The following is a 21,649-nucleotide window of genomic DNA, read 5'->3' as shown; positions in this document are numbered from 1 at the left end:
GTAAACCTACTCATTTATGAGTAGTTTAGTCGCGTTCTGTTTGATGTGCGTATGCGTTTTCTAAACTATTCTTAATTTTATCGTCCGATGTTTATCGGCCTCGATTCGTACGGCACCCAATCTTTGCTTTTGGATCATTCCTAATACTTTAAAACGTTGGCAAATGTTGTGTAATTAACTCCTAATGATTCTGCAGGTTTCTTTTGCATCTGATTTGGGTCTTCATCGAGTAATGCTTGCAATTTTTTGTCTTCTAACCCTTTTGGTGAGCCAGAGCGTTCTTTATCTTCAACATTAAAATAATTATTTTTAGAACGTCGAAATCAATCTCGGCGTGCGGTTTCCAACAAAGCATGGTTGCCGTAATTCTCCAAAATAATGTTGTTTACCTGCAGATTTAAAAAAAAGTGATGCAGTAATATTCCCGCAAACACAATTTTTTGGCACGAAATTTGACATGCTTAACGTTATTAAAAAAACGTGTTGTTCACACTTCGGTCTAATAACAGATACCTTATTTCATTTCAAGCCAAATGATGGAGCATCACCTTTCTTTTATTGATGTTGGCTTAAGTATTGCCCAACGTTTAAAGTCTTAGATAACATTTTTCGTCGGAAAACAGCGAGGTCCCATTAGAAGAATTGGGTGAATGTGGGTTAAGGTAATAAAGAGCAAAGAAAAGAAGAGAGATCAAAAGAGAGGAAATATTTTTTTAGGCGCGATTTAAACAAATCTACAGTAGAAACATCTTTGATAGTGGATGAGCTATGAATTTACAATTGAAACGTGTCAACATTATTTGAGTTAGGCAAAAACGAGATATTGTTGATGTTAATTTGGAGAAATGGTATTATTTCAGTTCACGCACAGAGATATTAGGTTCCTTTGGCAAAATATGATTTATATAAATATACTAGCGGACAGACGTTGTCCTGTCCGAACGTTGGACTTTTCATTGATAAGTAGGTACCTAGGTACTTGTTTGTGATTTAATCCCAAAATTAAAAGTATTTAATATTCAAATATGTAATTTAAGTAGGTACCCAGGTACTTGTTTATGGTTGAATGAGAAATTCCAGCTCAACCCGGAATTAAATTTTAAAAATGTTTTCGTGTACACGTAAATATTTAAAAATTTTGGAGTAGGAGGAAATATCTCAAAAACGCACGCAAAAATAAATAAAAAATGTTAAAAATAGTATTCATTTTAAAATCTTAAATAATGACGTCACTCCTTATATCTACGTGTAGTATTTCCGGTTTCCGATTTAAAGCCTCCGCACCTTATAAGGAATGTTTTGACCATAGAAAAAAAAGAGTATAATTTGTGATTGAAATTTTTGACATTTCAACAGCGTTGCCAGATCTACCGTTCGTAAAAACAACCATAACATAGAAATGAGCAAATTACCATCAACTAAATGAAGTAATCACAGCAATATTCCATAGATTCTTGTCAGTTTTGTTATTGGCTGGAGAAATATAACTTACCGCGGTCAGTTAAAGTAAGAACGCCAACCGTTTCATGACGTCACTACTAAAAAGTGACACACTGATTACAGTCATTTGGCGTGGTATTTGATAAATGTAACTTTAAAAAATCATATCTTTGTAAATAACGCACAAAAAAAAACTTTTTGCTTGGTTAAATAGTACGCTAATAGAAAAAAAATTAATTAGAAAACAGTGGAATTCCTCATTCCAAAAAAAAAAAAAAAGTGTTTTCAAATGTGCCATTCTTTTTGCAAACTTCAAACTTCAGTCTTTTCACCAACAGAGGGGTGTACTTGAGTAGGAATACGATTTTTTTTAAATGTATTAAATTTAATATTATTTTAGTATTTCCAAAAATCCAGTTAGAATAAATAAATGACTAGAAATTATTTATTTATTTATTTAATAATGAAATCATACAGCCTTTATATAAAACAAGGTACAAAATAACAATTAAAAAAAAGTAAGACCAATTACAGTTTTCACACTAATGAATGCAGGAGGAGAGTGGAAAAATAATTTAATTCTAAAAAAGTAAAAATAAAAATATTACATAAAAAGTTCATAAAAAGGAGAAGACATTGTAAAGCTACCCTACTTTCCTCCCTATTTCTTTCTATAAGGAATAGGAATAAGGAATTTAAAGAAAGAATCTGATTGAGATCTACAAAAAACAAATGCCGTTTGTAAACATTCACACACAAAATATTTTTACACACAAAAAAAACAACAACTTTCCATTTTCTTGTAAATTTATTCTCCTCGAATGCAACCCTGAAAGATCAATGAATAAAGCATTAATGCTCCTTAATTATTTTTTACATATTTTATTGAAGATTTTTCTATATAAGATCTACGAACACGCACAGCGCAAATATCTATATTTCTCTGAAAACCGCACGAAAATCGGTTAAGCCGTTTAGGAAGAGTTCGGTGACATCACACGTACAGAGGAATTATATATATAGAGATATGTATCAACAAATCATGAAGAACATTTTCTAGAAGGGAATATAGAAGTCTAGGAATTTACAGGGCTTATGACTTGTCATTGGCTAGTTTAAAATATTGTTCTATATTTACATACACAGGTAATCGTCGTTTTACGCCGGGGTTTCGTTCTAAGAGACACCGGCGTAAAAAATCGGCGTAAAATGAACACAAACATAATGGAAGAGAGAAGGTTAGGTTCCGTGTCAAAATTCTAAGAGTAATCGAACATGTTTATTTAATACATATCCTATATATTCAATATGAATTTTTTATATACATATACATTTATATGTATTTAATAAATACAATTCAAATTCATTTACAAATCAAATAATAATATCTTGATATAAATAACGATTTTTCATAATAAACATTCACTCACCAGTTCGTCGGTACTAAATTAAATTCTCACACTTTTCAAAAAAAAAACATCCAATTTCATCTGCTTTGATTGTTGTTTCCTTACTTGCAGAATCATAGTTTACAAATATTTTAATATTCTTTTAATTTTAATAATAATAAAATAAAAAATGAATCATACTTTTTTTTCTTCAAAACCAAACGTCAAATTAACTCTAAAACAATTTTACACACACAATAGGCTGCTTGCGTACACGGTAATAGAATAAAACAACGCGTAAAAGTGTGTCTGCCTATTGTCGTCTGGAGTCGGCCAAACCGGGGAATCCCACGCCGGCACCAACCGGCGTAGTTGTAAATCGGCGTAAATCGAACCGGGGCAAAACGACGTTTAACTGTATTCTATTCTAACATTATTTATCACTATTGTACACTTTTTGCCCTAATTTATAACACTTAAACTGTCCATTTATCTGTACACTTATATAAACTTATTTTTATTCAGTACTTATAATATTATCTTATCTGCTATTTTTTACATTTTATTTTTTAATATATTTATATTTTATGTGGCCACTTAAAACACTATTACATTCACACATAGAATTAAGAATAGTCCAGAAGGAGCGCAGAATCATATTTGAATACATCGGACTGTGTCCAATAATTCCCCCACTCCGCCCTACTTTCACCGCTCGCATTCGTAAAGTTGCCGGGTAATGTTGCTTGATGGGGATAAAAAAAATCATAACACAAATGTAAGGTAAAAAAAAAGAATCTGTTGATTTCTCTAAAATTTTATTATGCACACGGAAACATTGATTGACACAACAGAGAAGATAAGTAAAGGGTCATTTAATAAGAATAATTGAATTAATGAACTTTGAACTAAAAATATAAATCAAATTTTATTTGACATAAAACGGATATTTTTATATCATGTTAAATAATATTTGAAGATAATGTCGTTTAAATATCCCCCACGGCGTTGTTTAATCTGAGGTCTAATTTTCATTAATTCTTTCATTAGATGAGGAAAGTAGGGTAAAAAAAATTACTACCCTAGCAACACCAACGAAAATTCTATTTTGTTTCTTCGACAATCAGACAGATGGAAAAATAATTCAATTCTCAAGTAATGCATTTGTTATATACACATTTATTTGCAAATTACAGATAAAATGTGATTGCATCCTGTTTTTTTAAGATCCTAGCAGTATTTCTAAACTTTAAAAGGACATAACACGGCATAGTTGAATTCAAATCAGGAGTTGCGTACTGAGCGACGTCTATAAAGAAACTAATGGGTCAAAACGTAAACCTACTCATTTATGAGTAGCCTTCTGTTTGATGTGCATATGCGGTTTCTAAACCATTCTTATTTCTATGCATTCGCCATTTTGGAAATGTTTAAACGTCTTTATTTTTACATTTCTTCTATCCGATGATCATTGTGAAGTAAAAGAGCTGAAACCTTTAATATCACCAATGATGTTTATTTTCAAAACATTGTTTTATTTCACTAAATCTCTAAAAGAAAATGGTTTGGATCTGCGCTTAAATTCTAATATTATTTCACGAAAAGAGTTTTTAATGTAAAGCGATTGTTTGCGTTTTAAAGTATTTTAGGATAATTAAGCCATTTGCAAATAATTACGAGAATTTATTGTTGACTTAGCAGCTCATTTCACCTTTAGAGAACAATAGAAGCTTGTTTACAGGAGGCCAGTAAGTTTCTTCAACAAAACAGAGCTGCGAAAAACTTTGTAGCAAAACAAAAAAACAGGGTCATCAAATTAAATTGTTCTTTATATATTACTTGGCAGCCCTCGTAGTGTGATGGCTCCGACTTTTGCCCCACACACGAAGGGTCCTGGTTTCGATTCCCGGTGAGATTGCAAAAAATATATGTAATTTTTCTCAAGCCTGTGTATTCAATCCTGTGTACTGTATTCAGCACTGTAATAAATTGGGCCTCCTGCCTTGTTGTGGTGCGTAAAAAAATCCAATTGCAATTCTTATTTTTTTTCTATTTTTATTTTAAATGTATCTTATTTAACTTATTACAAGATACAACTGACGGACAAGCTGCAAAAATATATATTATTATTATTCTTATTTTTTGAGGTGACGGTTAGTACTATGCAAGCTCCTGACGTCACAACTACCTGTGAAAATCTATTGTGACAAGTCTTCATGAATTGTCTTCTTCTTGCTTCAAAAAATAGCGTGGATGCTCGGACTAGAGAGAGATAACTATTCTAATGCTGAAATAGAGTCAATGTTAAATATTTCTAGTCTACAAAAACATTGAACTAATATTGACTTCATATGTATGTTCGGCATACTAAATGGTATAATCGATGTTCCATCATTACTGGGACAGGTAAAATTCAATATTCCGACTCGTAGATTGAGAAACAATGAAGTACTGTTCATCGATCAGCATAAAACAAACTATGGCCTAAATTTTTATTTTTTATTTTATTTTTATTTATTTGGATAACCAACAGCTATAATTATATCATATTTATATAACAAAACAAATAGCAAATAAGCCAGTTACAGGTTTTCACAAGTAGCATCACAGTAAGTTAAAAAAGATTCTCGAACATAAAATGAATAGTAGTTAAATGTAAATTTAAAAGAAAAGAAGAAAATACTACGAGTTATTTCGAAAGCAAACGCCGCACGTTATTAAGATTATTTTCAAATAAATCTATATTTTGTGATTTATTTATTACATTAAAATTATTAAAAGTTCGCCATAAATATGAATTTTGCCTATAATTAGATGAAACAAGAGGTATGTGAAGAAGAGGGTTATTTCTTAAAACTTTGGAAGGAACATTGATAGAAAGTCTGCAAAGTAGTTCAGGACAGTCAATTGAACCAGAGGCAATTTTAAGTAAATAAATTATATTCTCCAATGCCTTTGTCGTATTGTTAACTCAAGACAAGAACTGGACTTTTTTGGTTTAAGTTTACAAGGATTTAAACGAGCACTAAATAAATAGTCCAGATCTTGTCTCGATGTCCCTTATGTTTGTCAATGCTTCTTTTCTTTTTTTTTTATGCTTTAAACTATACTTTTATTGTAATATTTAAACGTTATAAATTGTAAACATGGACAATGTCCGTTAATAAACAAATAAATAAATAAATTAATAGTTCTTGCCCTTCAAGCCTAGGTTTTTAATAAACCTGGCAACTATGTGGAAGGCAAAGGTTCTTATTTTGCTAAATCTCCCCTCTTAAGCCCAGATACGTAAACTATCGGGCCATTATGTACAATGGTCCTCAAAAGATGCGGCTTCTTTTATGATGTAAAGCATCAGATTCAATATAACGTATACAGGCGTTTCTTTATTTGCACTGCAGAACCTACATCTAGAAGTTTTAGAAATATTAATCCTATCAAGGTGTTTGTTCAATCTGCATCGCTATGCAAAGACTCTAGTGATAACCCAAAAATATGCTGTTTAAACGAAGAAAAAAATATTTAAAATTATTTGATGAACCTGCTTACGCCAACGCAACGATAGGTCATATGATCTGTATATGCCTTGATTTTTATTTTATGCCCATTGCAAAAATGTATTTTTTCTTTTAATAAGTATTAGAATATCACGTCTTGACTTTGACATAAAACTTTCGTCATCGGAACATTAATATAAATCCAGCCCCGTCTACTGACATTTGGACAAACTCAATTATTGTTAATATAATTCTGGTTTTATTTATATGTTTTTATCATATTTGTACTGTTTTATTTTGTATCGTTAGTATCACTTTGTAATTTAAAAATATTCAATAAAGATACATCCACCGGGTCCATGAAAATAAATCCATGAAGTAAATAACATTTTCAGGCGTTACCTAGTATGCAGGTGAAATAATTCATTAGATGAATCTCACCCACGTAAATTAAGGTTTCAGCTCTTTAACTTCACAAACATCAACAGATAAAAGAATTGAAGGAATATAGATGTTCAAATATGGAGAAAATGGTGAATGTTACACAGTGTGTAAAGTGGCCACTTAAACCCGCCATTGACAGGTCATAAGCCCTGTAGATGCCCAAACTTCTGAATTTCTGCGATCAAATGTGGTAAATGATTAATATGTATTTATAACTTTAAAGTGTTATAATATATAAAGTATCAATGATGTGAATAAACTTAAACTGAATATATATGTATATGTATGAATGAAATATAATATAAATACGTATGTGCGAATATATATGTATATATGTGAGTGAATGTATGGTTATGAATGCATTACAAGTGTCCCGACTCAACATGGATTGTCTAGCGAGTCGGAGCAAGTTCACAGACATGGGTCGTTCCTGATTGTGTCGCTATAAACTGTGTCTCTGTCCTTAATAAATGTATGTTTAATGTAATGAATAAATAAAAATTAATAAAAATTACCCTCTCTCAAATGTTCTTCATCTCTGTTGTAATATGTAAATATTCAATAAACTTACTTCATTATAATGTTTGAAACAGTAAAAGCTCACTGCATTGAGGGCGTTTAAAATAAATATAAAAAAAAAACAATTTAAAAAAAGTAAACCACTATTCTCTTTTACACAGAGATTTGTATTTTGACCTGCTCGGAAAAGGGTAAAATCATGTGCAATTGAAGTTATTTTAACCTTCTGTGGCAACCCTGGAAAAAGAGTTTCGCACCCCAAGAGTATTGAAAAAGTTTTAGCGAGCGAGTAAACAACATGTCGTATTCGTATAATGATGCGTTTGCTAAACACAACATTAAAACATTTCTGGAAATACAATGCATGCAAACATAACATGGATTACCCAGATAATATTTATACAGGATGACTGGAACTGAACCCGCCAAAGCAAATTTTCATTCATTTGCTAATTATTGGACCTTCCTTTCTTTAACTCTTGATGGCTGTGATGTCACACAAGTCGACATAGGACACAAGACTTGATATATGTATCTCTCTTATTTTTTTAAACGGTGAATTCGTATTTTTTGAAATCTTCAAATGGACATTTTCACATACGATTTGAAAAGTAAATTTTTTATAACTATGCTGGATGTTAAAACAACGAATATTTATCCCTGCTACGCGAAGAATGAATGTCCGCTAATTCAGCAACTCATCTATACAGATACCTTATACAAGAGAGAACATGAAGATAAAAGTCATAAGAAGGAAGATGGAGACGCTTTTCTGAGGTCGGTGTTGTCTAAAATAGATTCAGTCTTCAGTAGGTTGATGACAGTGATGGGGGACGCACGCGCGTAACATGAACGGCGTATTTGTGATTTTAAATTTATTTTGGTATAACAAGGCCAAATTATATGTATATTTGCATAATTTTTGGAAAAATAGTTATTAAACAGTGTGTTTTTTTTTTTTTTTAATTTACGAACTTTAGAATATTCCGTTTTTTACTAGTGGTAACACTATGTTACATCACCGCGCGCAAAGTGATTATTTACCACAGTCTTTTAAGAGTTAATCAAAGTCTTATAGTTTGGGAGATATGTAAAATTTTATATTTTATTGAAATTTTTCCAAAATCCAACCTTCAAGCATTCAGAACTTTTATTTTAGTATTACTTTAATATTTTTTTATTATTTGTTGGTAGGCGTAAATATTTGTGATTAAAATGCGTCAAAACTTTCCTCACAGGGTTAGTAAATAAAATATTACGCTTTATATGGTAGCCGAAATGTCGGGGCGAATTGAATTAACACGGGAACAAATAAAAAACATACATATTTCTTATTTTTTACTGTCGTGTGGAATGCACGTACTGCGGAGTTCATACGAGGACAGGGCAATGCCGTCATGTTCCAGCTTCGGACTTATTGTTCTAGTGCGAACGGAAATTTGTATGACAGGACAATTGACCGAGACATTTTCCTAGAGATTCAGGCTATCTTCGCAGGACAATGGTTTAACCCCACTACCGCGCGCGACGTTGCAAATCCATTTTGCAGCGTTCCACGTTTGAACTGCGGTCAAATAGTAGGTAGTATTATCCCACTGTTATGTCCTGCGTGGTCAAGGCTGTTTATGGAGCTGGGCAGGATAGTGTTGTCCTCGTGTAAACTCTGATTAAGCCACGAAACTATTAATATATTTTTTTGTTTCACTAATAAGGTGCGGAGCCAATTTTACCATATCCTAGTGTACAAAGAAAACATACACAATAAACAACTGTGGTAAAATAAATATTTTAAAATAATATAAATAGAATGTTGAAGATTTGTTTTAGGGAAAATTTAAGACAAAATAATTATTCTTACGCGCGGTAAAAAATAAGAGTACTAAATTGTACTGCGAAGCAAGAAATGTACGAAAAAACTAATAATAAATTAAATCGAGCCACTTTGAACGACGACACTAGTTCTTTCAAATCAATCTATGATAATGGAGTTGTGATAGATTTTCAGTTTAACTAACCAATCAGCAGTACTCACCGAGAAGAAGCGAAAGAGAATTTGAAACGTCACACGCGGAGTAGTTTAAAAAACATAAAACTGTAAAAATTCATAGCGCTGATAATACGATACACGAATTATTTTGATTATTTTTTTTTAGCTTAGTTTAATCTTAGTCTATAGACAAACAATATTACAATCGAGTTGGGAGCTATCTGGCGCATATCACTTGCACTCACACTGCAATCGCGTGCGTGGGGCGTCGTGGTGCGCCACCGTTATTTAAACATCGGCAGAATGGCAAATGTTACACAGTTTGTCAAGTGGCCACTTAAACGATCCAATGACATGTCAGAAACCCTGTAAATTACTTACTTGTATATTTTCTCCTCAAAAACGAATTCCCTGTCTATTGCAATAGATTTTAATCTAAATAATTCCAAAGTCGGCCTCGTGGTGTAATGGTCAGTGCGTTGGTTGGTTGGTACGATATATTTATAAAATGGCGTTTTCTCACTAGAATATTTCGTAGTCCCTGAACTTGACAATGCAGACGTGTGTTATCCAGATGCTAACTCTTTATTACTTGATAAGTTGGACGATTGATGAATGTTTGTATTTGTTATATCTTTGGTACTCGCAAATTCGACCACATAACTGAATATTGCACGCAACTACACTGGCTCAGTATCTGGAATAGAAGATACATTCACATTCTATCACATCTTTACAAAATTTTTAATTAATCCCACTTTGCCTGTTTATCTGAGAGAGCTCTTCCAACCTCTATCACATCACGGACTATCTCTTCGTTCTAGTAACGAGAAAACCCTTTTAATACCCTTTCATAGCTCTAATTTTCTTGCCTCCTCTTTCACAGTAGTAGCTGCTCAATTTGGAATAATCTACGCACTAATGTTAGAGACGCCCCTTCTTTATTTACATTTAAGTCGAGATTAAAATGTCACCATCTAAATATTTAAATTTTCCCTTTATCCTTCTTTTTTCCTTCCCACCCCTTCTCCGCTCTTCATAGTTATTTTTTAATTATTTTTTTTATTTTTTTAGTTAATATTTGATTTTAATTTTGTATAAAATTATAAGATTTAATATGTCTATGTACTTGTAATTTTCTCAAACTGAAAGGTTTGGGTTGGTAGGAAGAAATTGCCTTAAGGCAATATGCCCCCCCTTATATGTATATATATTAAATATGTACATAAATTGTTAAATAAATAAACTGGTACCTGAAACCTAAGACTGATCTAAAACTTTGGCGTCTGAGCGTGGGCCATTCCTTTTTTAATAATTTATAAGTTTATAGTATATAAATATGGTATGACATAACCATTAAAAGAAAAACAAGATTAACATAATTTGCTGCTACTACAAAAACAGGATTTAGTGCAGTATGTATTTTATTTTTTATTTATTTTTTAGGAAGGTGTATCTGTTCATTCCATGCTGATCCAATACCTCGAACCTACTTTTAACTGTATCAGAGATTTAATGCTTTGTAATTCCTTAGGTAGATGATTGAAGGATCTTGGACCAACATGTAAAGAGTGCCTCCGTGCGAACTAAGTTCTCCATCCTGGAACTGACAGTACACTATCGGATCCATTGCTAATCCGATTTAAATTATTGCTAAATAATTCCCTATTAATCTGAACATATTGTATGCATTTATTTAACTTTTTGTACATAATGTTATTTGCAAATGGGAATTTCTCCCAACCAACCAATAAGATAAAATTTAATTTTTATAATTCAAGTTACAAAATATATTCAATAGAAAAAAAGATTAAAAAGCTAAAGATATATAAAAATAGAAATAAACATATTTATTTATAAATTACCTTAAATCAAAACTATTACTTAATCGGAAAAGGGAAAGGGGAAAAAGAGGAAAAAGGAAAGGATGAGAGATTAAGGAAGAGAAAGTAGATGTTTCTTCAGACGTGATTTAAACAGATATAATGTAGTAACATCTTTGATGGTGGATGGGAGATGATTCCACAGTCGAGCCACATGGACACTATATGAGTTAGAGAAGAAAGAGGAATTGTTAATGGGTATTAACAGAGTGCCTTGAGAATTAGAACAAAGAGGCAAACCATGAACTTTAGGCATTGAAATAAATATAATTTTCTCAAACTAAGGAGTCCACTCTCTACGTAAAGTTCATTACTAAGAAATAGTTTACGTTTTTTGCACATGATCTTAATTATACTTTTCTGTACTATTTCTATTGATTGACTATGCCCGTCTAAGACTCCCCCCGATCCTATTATACCATATGTGACTGAAGATATTAAATCGTAATATAACAATTTCAATTTTTCTTGGTTAAAATATTCTTCAATCTTTGGAAAACATACATTGCCGTCCCAGAATGCTTTTTTTTTCTTTTTTTTTAACGGAATAACCCGCTAAGCCTCTATTTAGAGGCTTGTCAGCAGGTGGGATAGAGGGGATATGGAAGGAGGTAATTAAAAATATACCACAAGTTATAGTTTATACACTATATCTGTTTGTTTACTAAAAATATGTATGTAGAACTGTTGATTTCCCTAATAAAATTGTTTTTAAAAATTTAAAAAATACCCAGACCAATAAAAAAAAAATATTTCTTGGATCTTTTTCTTGCAACTGGCGGGAATTGAACCCGCGACGCCAGTTTCGCAGTTGGCCGTCTTACCAACTGTGCCACGGCGCCTGTCGCCGTGTTTAAAACGAAAAAAAAATTAAAACAATAAAAAATAAATAAGTTAGATGGTAAAATTGTCGCCAGATAAAAATGCCTTCGCTCGCATAGTGACCGCAGTGCAAAAGATTCGTTAGCTTAGGCATTCGTATCTGGCGACGCCTCTACCTATGTATGAAATAATTTTCGTCCTGATGGATCCATCCAATTGACAGTATGGCATTTTTGTATATTTCTTTCTTTGATTCTATGAGCGTTTATGTTGAATTTTTTGCTTTTTTATATTTTCTTTTGTTTCAAAATTTCGAGTGTTGTAATTACAGAGACCTGCTGTATCTCTACTCTGGGCAGTGCGAGCAACAACGGTAAGATAGAATGTCCGCTCGGGCGTGAGACATTACGCAGAAGCATGATTGTTAAGCTATCGTTTGCAAGGCTTCAATACTCAAAAACGTATAATAATCGTACTGAAATTGAGTTTTATATGATAATAATTGTACCTTTAACCCAACTAAATATATACTTTTCAAAACTTGCGTTTTTTTAAAAATACATATGTTTGTACGAGTAATAAAATACATTATTATTATGTTTAACATTTATTTAAAAAAATAATATTATTACCTCAAAAAACATAATATTTTCTTTTGCTTTTTTTAAAAACATATTTTATTTTATTTTTTCACTATGCACCAACTTTATTCTGATTATTGAAGCAAATATACAAAATCGTTCTTTAAAAAAAAAAAAAAAATTAGAAAAAAAAAAATTTTCAACTTTGCCGGGATTTGTATAGCCAAACTATGCACCGAAACAGAAAAGAGTAGTTTTGCAATCGATCGCACATTGCTCTGTAAATTAATATCACACTGTATATCAATACTATTAATACCGAATGCAGTTTCTCGCTACTATCCGTGGCCCTTTTATAGGTCCAGTCGGATATACAGTACTGGTGGCTTCCAAAAAAAAATCAAGACGAATTGATTATGTCTAATCAGTTTAATCCCTGTCAGTGAAAAATTCACTTCCCTTTTCTTCTCAATCCAATGAAATACATAGAACGTACATCTAGATTTTCATCTTTCAGCATAAAGACGCCGAGACTACCAGATTACAGAAAGTTACTTCGGGCAGCTCTTTTCGTTCTTCGGAGCAATTTTTCGTTGTATGTGGACACCGTTGAGGAGACTTAAGTCCTAAGATGACGTGTGGGGTATATGGTAGGCAAGCTGGATGTCGATACAGGGAATTTCTGTGTTGAAATACATTTTGCTTTAGAATATTTTGGCAAAAAACAGATGAGTACGGACTTTCTCAACGGCTCTGTACTGTGCTGCTTAAGTTAGGTTAGGTTGGTGATTGAGAAGAAGTATTTAATTTGATTATATTTCGTTGTAATTGAATTATTAGGTTAAATAAAATACACATAAACTTCAATTACAATAAATAATATACGACTAATGTAAGGAAATATTAGTATTTAACCACTTACCGAATATTTATATCTACCGGTTTCGATAATTACCGGTCTTTTCATCGGACGCTCATTACACTAACATGCAAATACTAAAATATACTTTCACCTTTAAAATCACCGTAGTATACTCGTATTTACGAAAAAATATATAAATTACATGCAGAGTTATAATGGGATGTAATCACCACCGCGCCGAACATGTACTAAAAATTAGGTTAGTAATATTTAGTGGTATGTTGGAGAATGAGTGGGGAAAGTGTTGGGAAGGGGGGGGCTAGGATGTTGAAAGTTACATATGGTTAATTTTGATTTAATTGGTAGTGTAGTGAGTACGTCTTAAACCGGAAGACATAAAAAGTCGCTAAATAATTAAATGCTACTATTAACTAACATCACTTAAAATATTTGACTACAAAGTGAATGCTTTAAACATAAATAATAGTTGATTAACCATACTTACTATATAAACTAATTTATTTATTTAATGAAATGGATCCTACCCACAAAAGAACACCAAATTTAAAAAGGAATGTCACAAGAGGCAAAATTGGCCGTTCACAACGGAGTCCTGGTCCCGTCCCTGATGTATGGGAGCGAAGTATGGACTTGGAAAAACAGGGATGAAAGTAGGCTGAATGCTGTCGAAATGCGATCTCTCAGGCGAATGTGTGGTAAAACTATGTACGATAGATGCACAAATGTTGAGATCCGTACATTATGTACGGCTGAGACAAGCATTATCGACAAAATCAAGAAAGGAGCTCTGCGCTGGTTTGGACATGTAGAACGAATGGACAGCGAGAGAACGGCTAAGAATATTTACAATGCGAATGTTGATGGATGCAGAAATAGAGGAAGACCGAGAAAGACATGGCATGACCAAATCCAACAAATACTTAAAGATGGACAAGATGGTCAAAAGTCGGAATAATCGGCGCGCGTGCATGAGAAGATGTATGAATGTAGAGGAAGCGAGATCTGTATGCAAAGATAGAGTGTTGTGGCGTTCTATCCTCTCTGCCTACCCTTACGGGGAAACGGCGTGATGGTTTGTTTGTTTGTTTGTTTGTTTGTTTGTTATGTTTTAATAAGCTTATTGGAAACTAACCAACTTTTAGAATACATTTTTAAAAGCAACTAGCGGACCCGACAGACGTTGTCCTGCCCGAATGTGGGCTTGCCTGCTATTAGCTGGTTGAACAAACATTTTTTTCGTAATTAATTACACACGTTATTTATTATATCCTTTTTTGAGCTATTTATATATTTGTAATAAGGGTTTGTTTTTCGTTTTATCTCCATATGTGATTAGCTAAGAGGTCTTATTGTGCTAAAATCAAAATCGTGCAAAAATCACTACTCTCGTACCACAATCTATGGAGCTAATACGTACATGCGTATTAATGAAGAAAAGTCTGACCACGTTTTAAGCTGAACCTACTAAAATTATGACACTTAACTTGTACTTAATACAAATTTAGTCATTCTTTAATCGCCAGCCATGTTTTGACGTGAGCTTGACATTTAATTCGAAACCAAAGTAAATGAAAAGAAAAATGCCTGATTGTCTCGTGAAAGCGTGCAAAAACTGTCCGGATAACAGGAAAAAGACGTTTAATCGATAAGTAGGTACCTAGATACTTGTCTATGATTGAATTCCAAAACCAAAAATTATTAATATTCCTGAACGTTGGCTTGCCTGCTATAAGCTTCAGCAAACCTTTTTTCCGTAAATAAGGACACACGTTATTTTTTTTGTCACTTTTGAGCTATTTATTTATTCGTAATAAGGGTAAGTTTCTCGTTTTAACTCTTTATGTGATTGTTTAAAAAGCTTCGTCGTGCTCAAATCAAACCCGTGCAAAAATCACTACTGAAAAAAAAGCCTGAAAGTGTAATAAAAGCGTGCAAAAACTGTCCGGATAAAAGAAAAAGACTTTTCATTACTAAGTTGGTACTTGGATACTTGTGTGTGATTGCATTCCCAAACTAAAAATTATTCATATCCAAGTATTGAATTTAAGTAGGTACCTAGGTTCTTGTTTATGGTTGAATTCCAAAACACAAAATATTTTTTTTTTTTCAAATATGGAATTCTTTTTGCAAATGTCAAACTATGTGCTACTTACCGACAGTGGTGTATTTTGTGTAAGAATCCGTTTTTCAAAAATGTATCAAATATCGGTTAAAATTATTTAAGCATCATTCAAAATCTTTTAAAATTAGTTCATATGTAAAAATTAAGAAAATGTTATGAAATTCATCAATTCAGTATCCATTCAAAATATTTGTGGTTTCTAAACGTCAAAATACATTTTTTTTTTCTAAAATACAACATCCTCTGAATTTTTCAAATTATGCATATTAGACAAATGCAACCCTGGAAAATTGATGACAACACATATATGCTTCTTACTTTTTTTCTACTCAATATATTGAAGATGTTATTATTTTTAAACCTTCAGTACGTAAATTAGAAAGTTTTGGAAAAAAACGCATGTAAATCTGTCAATCCATTTTCGAGTTTTTGCGAGACACAACACGGCGAATATTTTATATATATATAGATAGAAAGATAGATATATAGATAGATAGATAGATAGAAGATACCATGGTTTGCTTCATATATGTACGTAAGCTGTTAAACTACTGATTAATGTACTCCCACCACGAAATTTCCAAATGCGGAAATGAGAGTGATTACTTCACGTCGCAATGGAGCAACCGATCGACTTGATACTGGCTACTTTTAATCCATAAAAAATCGTTGCATCGGAAAATTGTTAATTGTTAAACCACAAAACTAATTCATTTTCTCATTGCTCTCTAATACCGCGCGAGCAAAGCTCCGGGTAAATGCTAGTTTATATTATTTATAAAAAAACAAAAAGAACTGTATTCATCATCCGCTCGGATACGAAAATAAAATGCTACTAGTATATATTTCCAACCAAAAAAAACTCTTTTCAAATGTCTATTCAATTAGTATCGTAATTCGACAAGGTGCGATGACCTATTTACTCAAACGAAGCTAAAAAAAGCACCTAACCTTTTTTCGTCACCTCGCTAATTTTAGAGCACATGTATCGGCAAGTTACACAATCTTTGTTCTAGATAGAACGAAGAAAACTTCCTCATTCTTTGCATTTCACGCCGCGATAAAGTCCGCAGAATCATTTACAACTCTGATTCGCAACACTGCGCTTGAATAATTGAAGATATGCGTGGATAAAGGTCCCGTCACAACAGATCTTCACAGGTCGCGATGACGTCAGGAGCTTGTATGGCAGGCGCGTTCCGCCCATACATACTGCGGATACGGCGCATCCCCTGTATATTTGAAAATAATATGTATTTCATTAACATATTACAACAGAGATGAAGAACATTTAAGAGAAGGTAATATAAAAATCACATCTACTGTGCTTCTGACCTGTCAATGGCTGGTTTAAGTGGCCACTTTACACACTGTGTAATATTCACCATTCTGCCCATATTTGAACATCTATATTCCTTCAATTCTTTCATCTGTTGATGTTTGTGAAGTCAAAGAGCTGTGACCTTTATTTATGCGGGTGAGATTCATCTAATTGAATTATTCCACCTACATACTAGGCAACGCCTTCCTTGTCTACAAAAATTTGGACAAATTCAAAATATTGTTGACATCGATGTTGTTAGCATATTGGTTCGCGAGTACATGCATCCGCACTACTGGTGAATTCGCGCTGTAATTGGTCGATGATGGACCGCAGTAGAACAGAGTATTACATCGTTAATCAAATTGATAAGTTCACAACATTTGAACATTGATGTTATCATTTTAAATAAAAAAAGCAAGTCATTTAATTTTCGTCTGTTTTCTAATGTTTGGATGTTTAAATAATCATTTAAGTATGTGTAATTTATGAATTCAATCGGTATACTTAATTAAAAATTGATAAAACGCAAACATTTATGCTGAACTCTTTCGATGTCCTTAACATGAACCCTGTAATACGGTGACCAAATAACTGAGTTATACTCGAGTTAAGTGTGTATTTGTGTGAATAAATAAATAATGAAATACAGCATAAAGATTTAAATAGCGGATTATTGAAATTCAGCCAAAATTTAAGAACATCTCGAATTTTAGGTACTGTCCTAATGTAAAGATAGCTTCACCGCTAGACGCGCCGGCTCCAGTGCTCCGTAAATTTATAAACTGTTCATTATTATTTTGGTGGAAAACTTATACAGCATCATTTTCGTAATAAAATACCTTGAGCGCACTTTAGAAAAGTGATTCTATTGAATTTAATTAGATACCTAAACAAACCATCACGCCGTTTCAGAGTAGGCAGAGAGGATAGAACGCCATAACACTCTATCTTGGCTTACAGACCTCGCTTCCTCTACATTTATACATCTTCTCATGCACGCACGCTGATTATTCCTACTGTTGACATGTCCATCTTCTAGTATTTGATGGACTTGGTCGTGCCATGTCTTTCTTGGTCATCCTCGTTTTCTGCATCCATCAACATTCGCATCGTAGATCCTTTCAGCCGTTCTTTCGCTGTCTATTCGCTCCACATGTCCAAACCAACGCAGCACCCCTTTCTTAATTCTGTCGATGCATGTCTCGGCCTTACACACTTCACGGATCTCGACATTTGTGCACCTATCATACATTGTTTTACCACACATTCGCCTGAGGCATCGCATTTCGACAGCATTCAACCTACTTTCATCAACATTAGAGTCGGCACTAGACTTCATTGTGAACTGCTAGTTTAGCCTTCTGCGATAAACATTTGTTTGCCAAAATAGATTTCAGTGCACCGTTCACCCTGTTCCCGGAACTCACCCTCTTTTCGATATCTTTCTCGGTCTTTCCATCCCTAGTAAACATACTTCCCTGGTACACAAATTCTTCTACCTGATTCAGAATATCTCCGTTCACACTGATCTCACATTAAGTTATATTTTCATCCCTTTCAAAAACCATCACTTTCGATTTATCAACATTCATTAGCAAATCTCTTTTCTTGCATACATCGTAGACTTTTGCTACCAAGAATTGAACATCGTTATGCAGAAAGCAGCCAGTCCACAATAAAAAAAAAATATTGGTGTTCTCGGGTGCAACAAGGTCAATTCTAAGTTCTGCTAAAAACAGCCAGGCCGCTTTCATACAAAAAACTATAATAATAACCTTGTAATAATTTGAAAATAGTTCCGATCCCAAAAACAGCATTTCTCAATTTGCAAATAACACCCACTGCACTTGAAAAATCTTACGGTACTTTAAACGGTATAAAAATTGGTAAATGCGTAATTAGATTCTTGTTTATAATTTATTTTTTTTAAATCTAATGTATTCGTTGTTTATCATTTGTTAAAGTCAAAAACATTCCAACTATTGCGTAGATTTGATTATTCACTATTTTTACAAATGTGTTTGACAAAAATGTTTAATTTATGTTAATTTTGGGTCAATCTTAATTTTAACATTGTTATTTGTTATAGTCAGACAGCTTTTGTTCGTGCACATAATATGTGGTTAAAAATTAAAAACGTTTATTTTAAAACAGAAACTTTCTTAAAACAACTGAGACAGCTAAAAAAAAAAATGTTACTGTTACTGGAGCAAAAAGTTAGGCATGACAATATTGTCAATTTTTAAAAATATGTCTAAATCTTTGCAGGCAGGCTAGATTTCCTCGCCAGGGAGGTATTAAGATCTAACTTTGTAGCAACAGAGAGGCGAATTATTTTTGAGAAAGGAATATGGAATTCTAGGCATTTACACGGCTTATGATCTGTCATTGGCTGGTTCAAATGGCCACTGTACACACCACGTAACATCCACCATTCTGCCTTTAATTAAACATCAATATTTCTCTAAGTCCTCCATATGTTATTTTTTGTGATAATAAAGGTTTCAGCTTATTAATAATACTTGATCAATAACGCAAAATGGAATTGCAATTGTGTAATTGGTAGAAGAACGAACCTTTTTTACTATGTTTACATAATTAGCTTCATAGCTTTTACTTCATTTTTAATACCTACATAAAATGGAAAGAGAGAAAAAAAGATAAAAGACTTACAATAAACATTAATAATACTCTGATATATAAGACATATTCGTCAGATTCCTTTTTAGGCTTTTAAGTTTTCCATTTGACTAAAATTTGAAAAGCATTGTTATTAATTTTGCTTACCGGTATCTTCATGCTAAAAAAAATGTAAGTTTAGGTGCCAGAAAAATTAAGTGTCTTGTCTTTAATATGTTTTTGTTTTTTTATTTTATTCATAATACTCTGTTCTAAAAAAACCAACCAAGTAGGTTTAGTTCTGGAGTGTGGAAGACGGAATAACGATCGATCTATTTTGTCGATTTTAGCTAAGCATAATCAGACCGACGTGAGTTTTTATCTCACCCGCGTGATAAAATTCAACAGACGGAAGAGTTGAGGAAACGTGGATGTTTCACCATAGGCAGAATGATGAATGTTACGCGGTGTGTACAGTGGCCACTTAAACCAGCAAATAACAGATCACAAGCCATGTAAATGCCTTGACTTCCATATTTCTTTCTCAAAAATGTTTTTATTCTCCGTTGCTTCAAAGTTAGATGATGTTATTTATTCACAAATAAAAAAAAACAGTAGTTGTATAATACCATTTCTGAAATCTGAGAATACCCCTCCTTCCGAGGATGTGGTTTTGCTAAACTTGGAGCAGTTTAATTTGTTAATTAATAATATACAAAATAAATCAATATTTGAAGCACTACATTTCAATGCCTTGAACTGAAACTGGAAGGCACATTGAGTATATGTAGTGATTTTACCCTAAGTAAATATTGAGTTATATTATTTAATAGTACCGTGACGAGTTTCTCGTTGCAGAAACAGTTTGATTTTTTTTGTGAAAATATGATTGTACCAAATTTTTGCCCAAGCTGATTTCAAGTGTTATTTTTTAAACGGTTCCACGAAACATTTTTTTTTGTGAAACGGAAACTGTTACTACTAATTCTTTTGAATAACCGAAACTTCCATCTCTAGTACATACTGCTTTTTGTCTCCGTTCTTCTTTCTTCAAACAAGTTTTTAAACGGTTTTTTTATTGGTCGGTTGATCGGAACGGAAAGGACAACTAAGCTGGGAAAATTATTCCAGTCTGAATTAGTTTTGTGTAAATCCTTTTACTTTCTTCCGTAGTATTTACGTCTTAATTATTTTATTGATATGTTTAGTAAACATTGAAACAAAATAAAAAAATATGTTAATGTTTGTAAAAAGTAATATTCTAAAGACTACTATTGAATACCCTTATGATTACATTATTCCACGATTACTTTTACGTCTTTGTTTATTTACTTTTGTATTTGGTTTACAAACAATGAAAAAATTATACATAATACACATAAATATTAAAACAAAAAAAAATAAAAGACACTACTCATTTTTCATCAATTACATGTAAACACTAACTAAATACATATTTAAATAAAATAAGTAAAATAGATGATTCAATTGAATTTAAATTATTATAAAAATTTTACTAAAATTGTACGAATTAATAATAAAGTAAACCTGAATAAAATACGGATTTAAATTAAATTAACAATAAAAATTATCAAATTAAATTATTTTTAAAAATTCGTGACTTTATATAAAACTAATAAAAACAATTCATAAAATACTAATAAAAACAATAAACAAAATATGCGTCAAAACAAAACCACCAATGTAATCCATCAAAATTAAATGTACAAAATAAATTAATTTTTTTAATTTTTTTATTAATACATTTCATAAAAAGTACATATTTTTGTAAAATTCAACCGCACAACCTAGCTTATGCATTTTGCAGAAAACAGAAAAATATAATATTGAATAATACCTCATTCAAACTTCGAATGATTTAGGTGACATATTGAATTAAAACCTTTACTTTTTTTACAGGTATTTTTTAATTGGCTGTCCGCCTCGAGGCGTAATGGTCAGCGCGTTTGCCTACCATGCAAGAGGTCTCAAGATCTATTGCCGACATGGTTAAAATGAAATATTTATATAAAAGGGTGTTTTTACACCAAAATATTTCATAGTCCCTGGACTGGTAAGACTGATCATCTTACCTTCACGTAACAAAAATTATCGAGATTTGCTGCAAATGGTGTACCAA

General features: G+C 32.3%; 1 protein-coding gene across 20 annotated transcripts in view; it reads left to right on the top strand.

The window, feature by feature from the left end:
* The window catches only part of LOC148281954 (uncharacterized), a 72,309-nt gene that overhangs the window by 35,032 nt on the left and 15,628 nt on the right, over positions 1-21,649 (top strand). For 5 of the 20 annotated variants that reach the window (XR_015822211.1, XM_088225847.1, XM_088225845.1 and 2 more), the window contains one exon: positions 12,312-12,353. The exons of the other annotated variants lie outside the window; for them this stretch is intronic. Coding sequence is in view for 4 of the 5 variants with exons in the window: in XM_088225847.1 (XP_088081973.1) it covers positions 12,312-12,353 (42 nt within the window). In the remaining variant the exon portion in view is untranslated. The remainder of the gene's footprint in view (positions 1-12,311; positions 12,354-21,649) is intronic. 20 annotated transcript variants of the gene reach the window in all.

Source organism: Micrasema longulum, unplaced genomic scaffold, assembly GCF_059751315.1.
Source record: "Micrasema longulum isolate JH-2025_06_02 unplaced genomic scaffold, ASM5975131v1 h1tg000390l, whole genome shotgun sequence".
Classification (NCBI taxonomy): domain Eukaryota; kingdom Metazoa; phylum Arthropoda; class Insecta; order Trichoptera; family Brachycentridae; genus Micrasema; species Micrasema longulum.
This window is presented reverse-complemented; position numbering and strand designations above follow the sequence as displayed.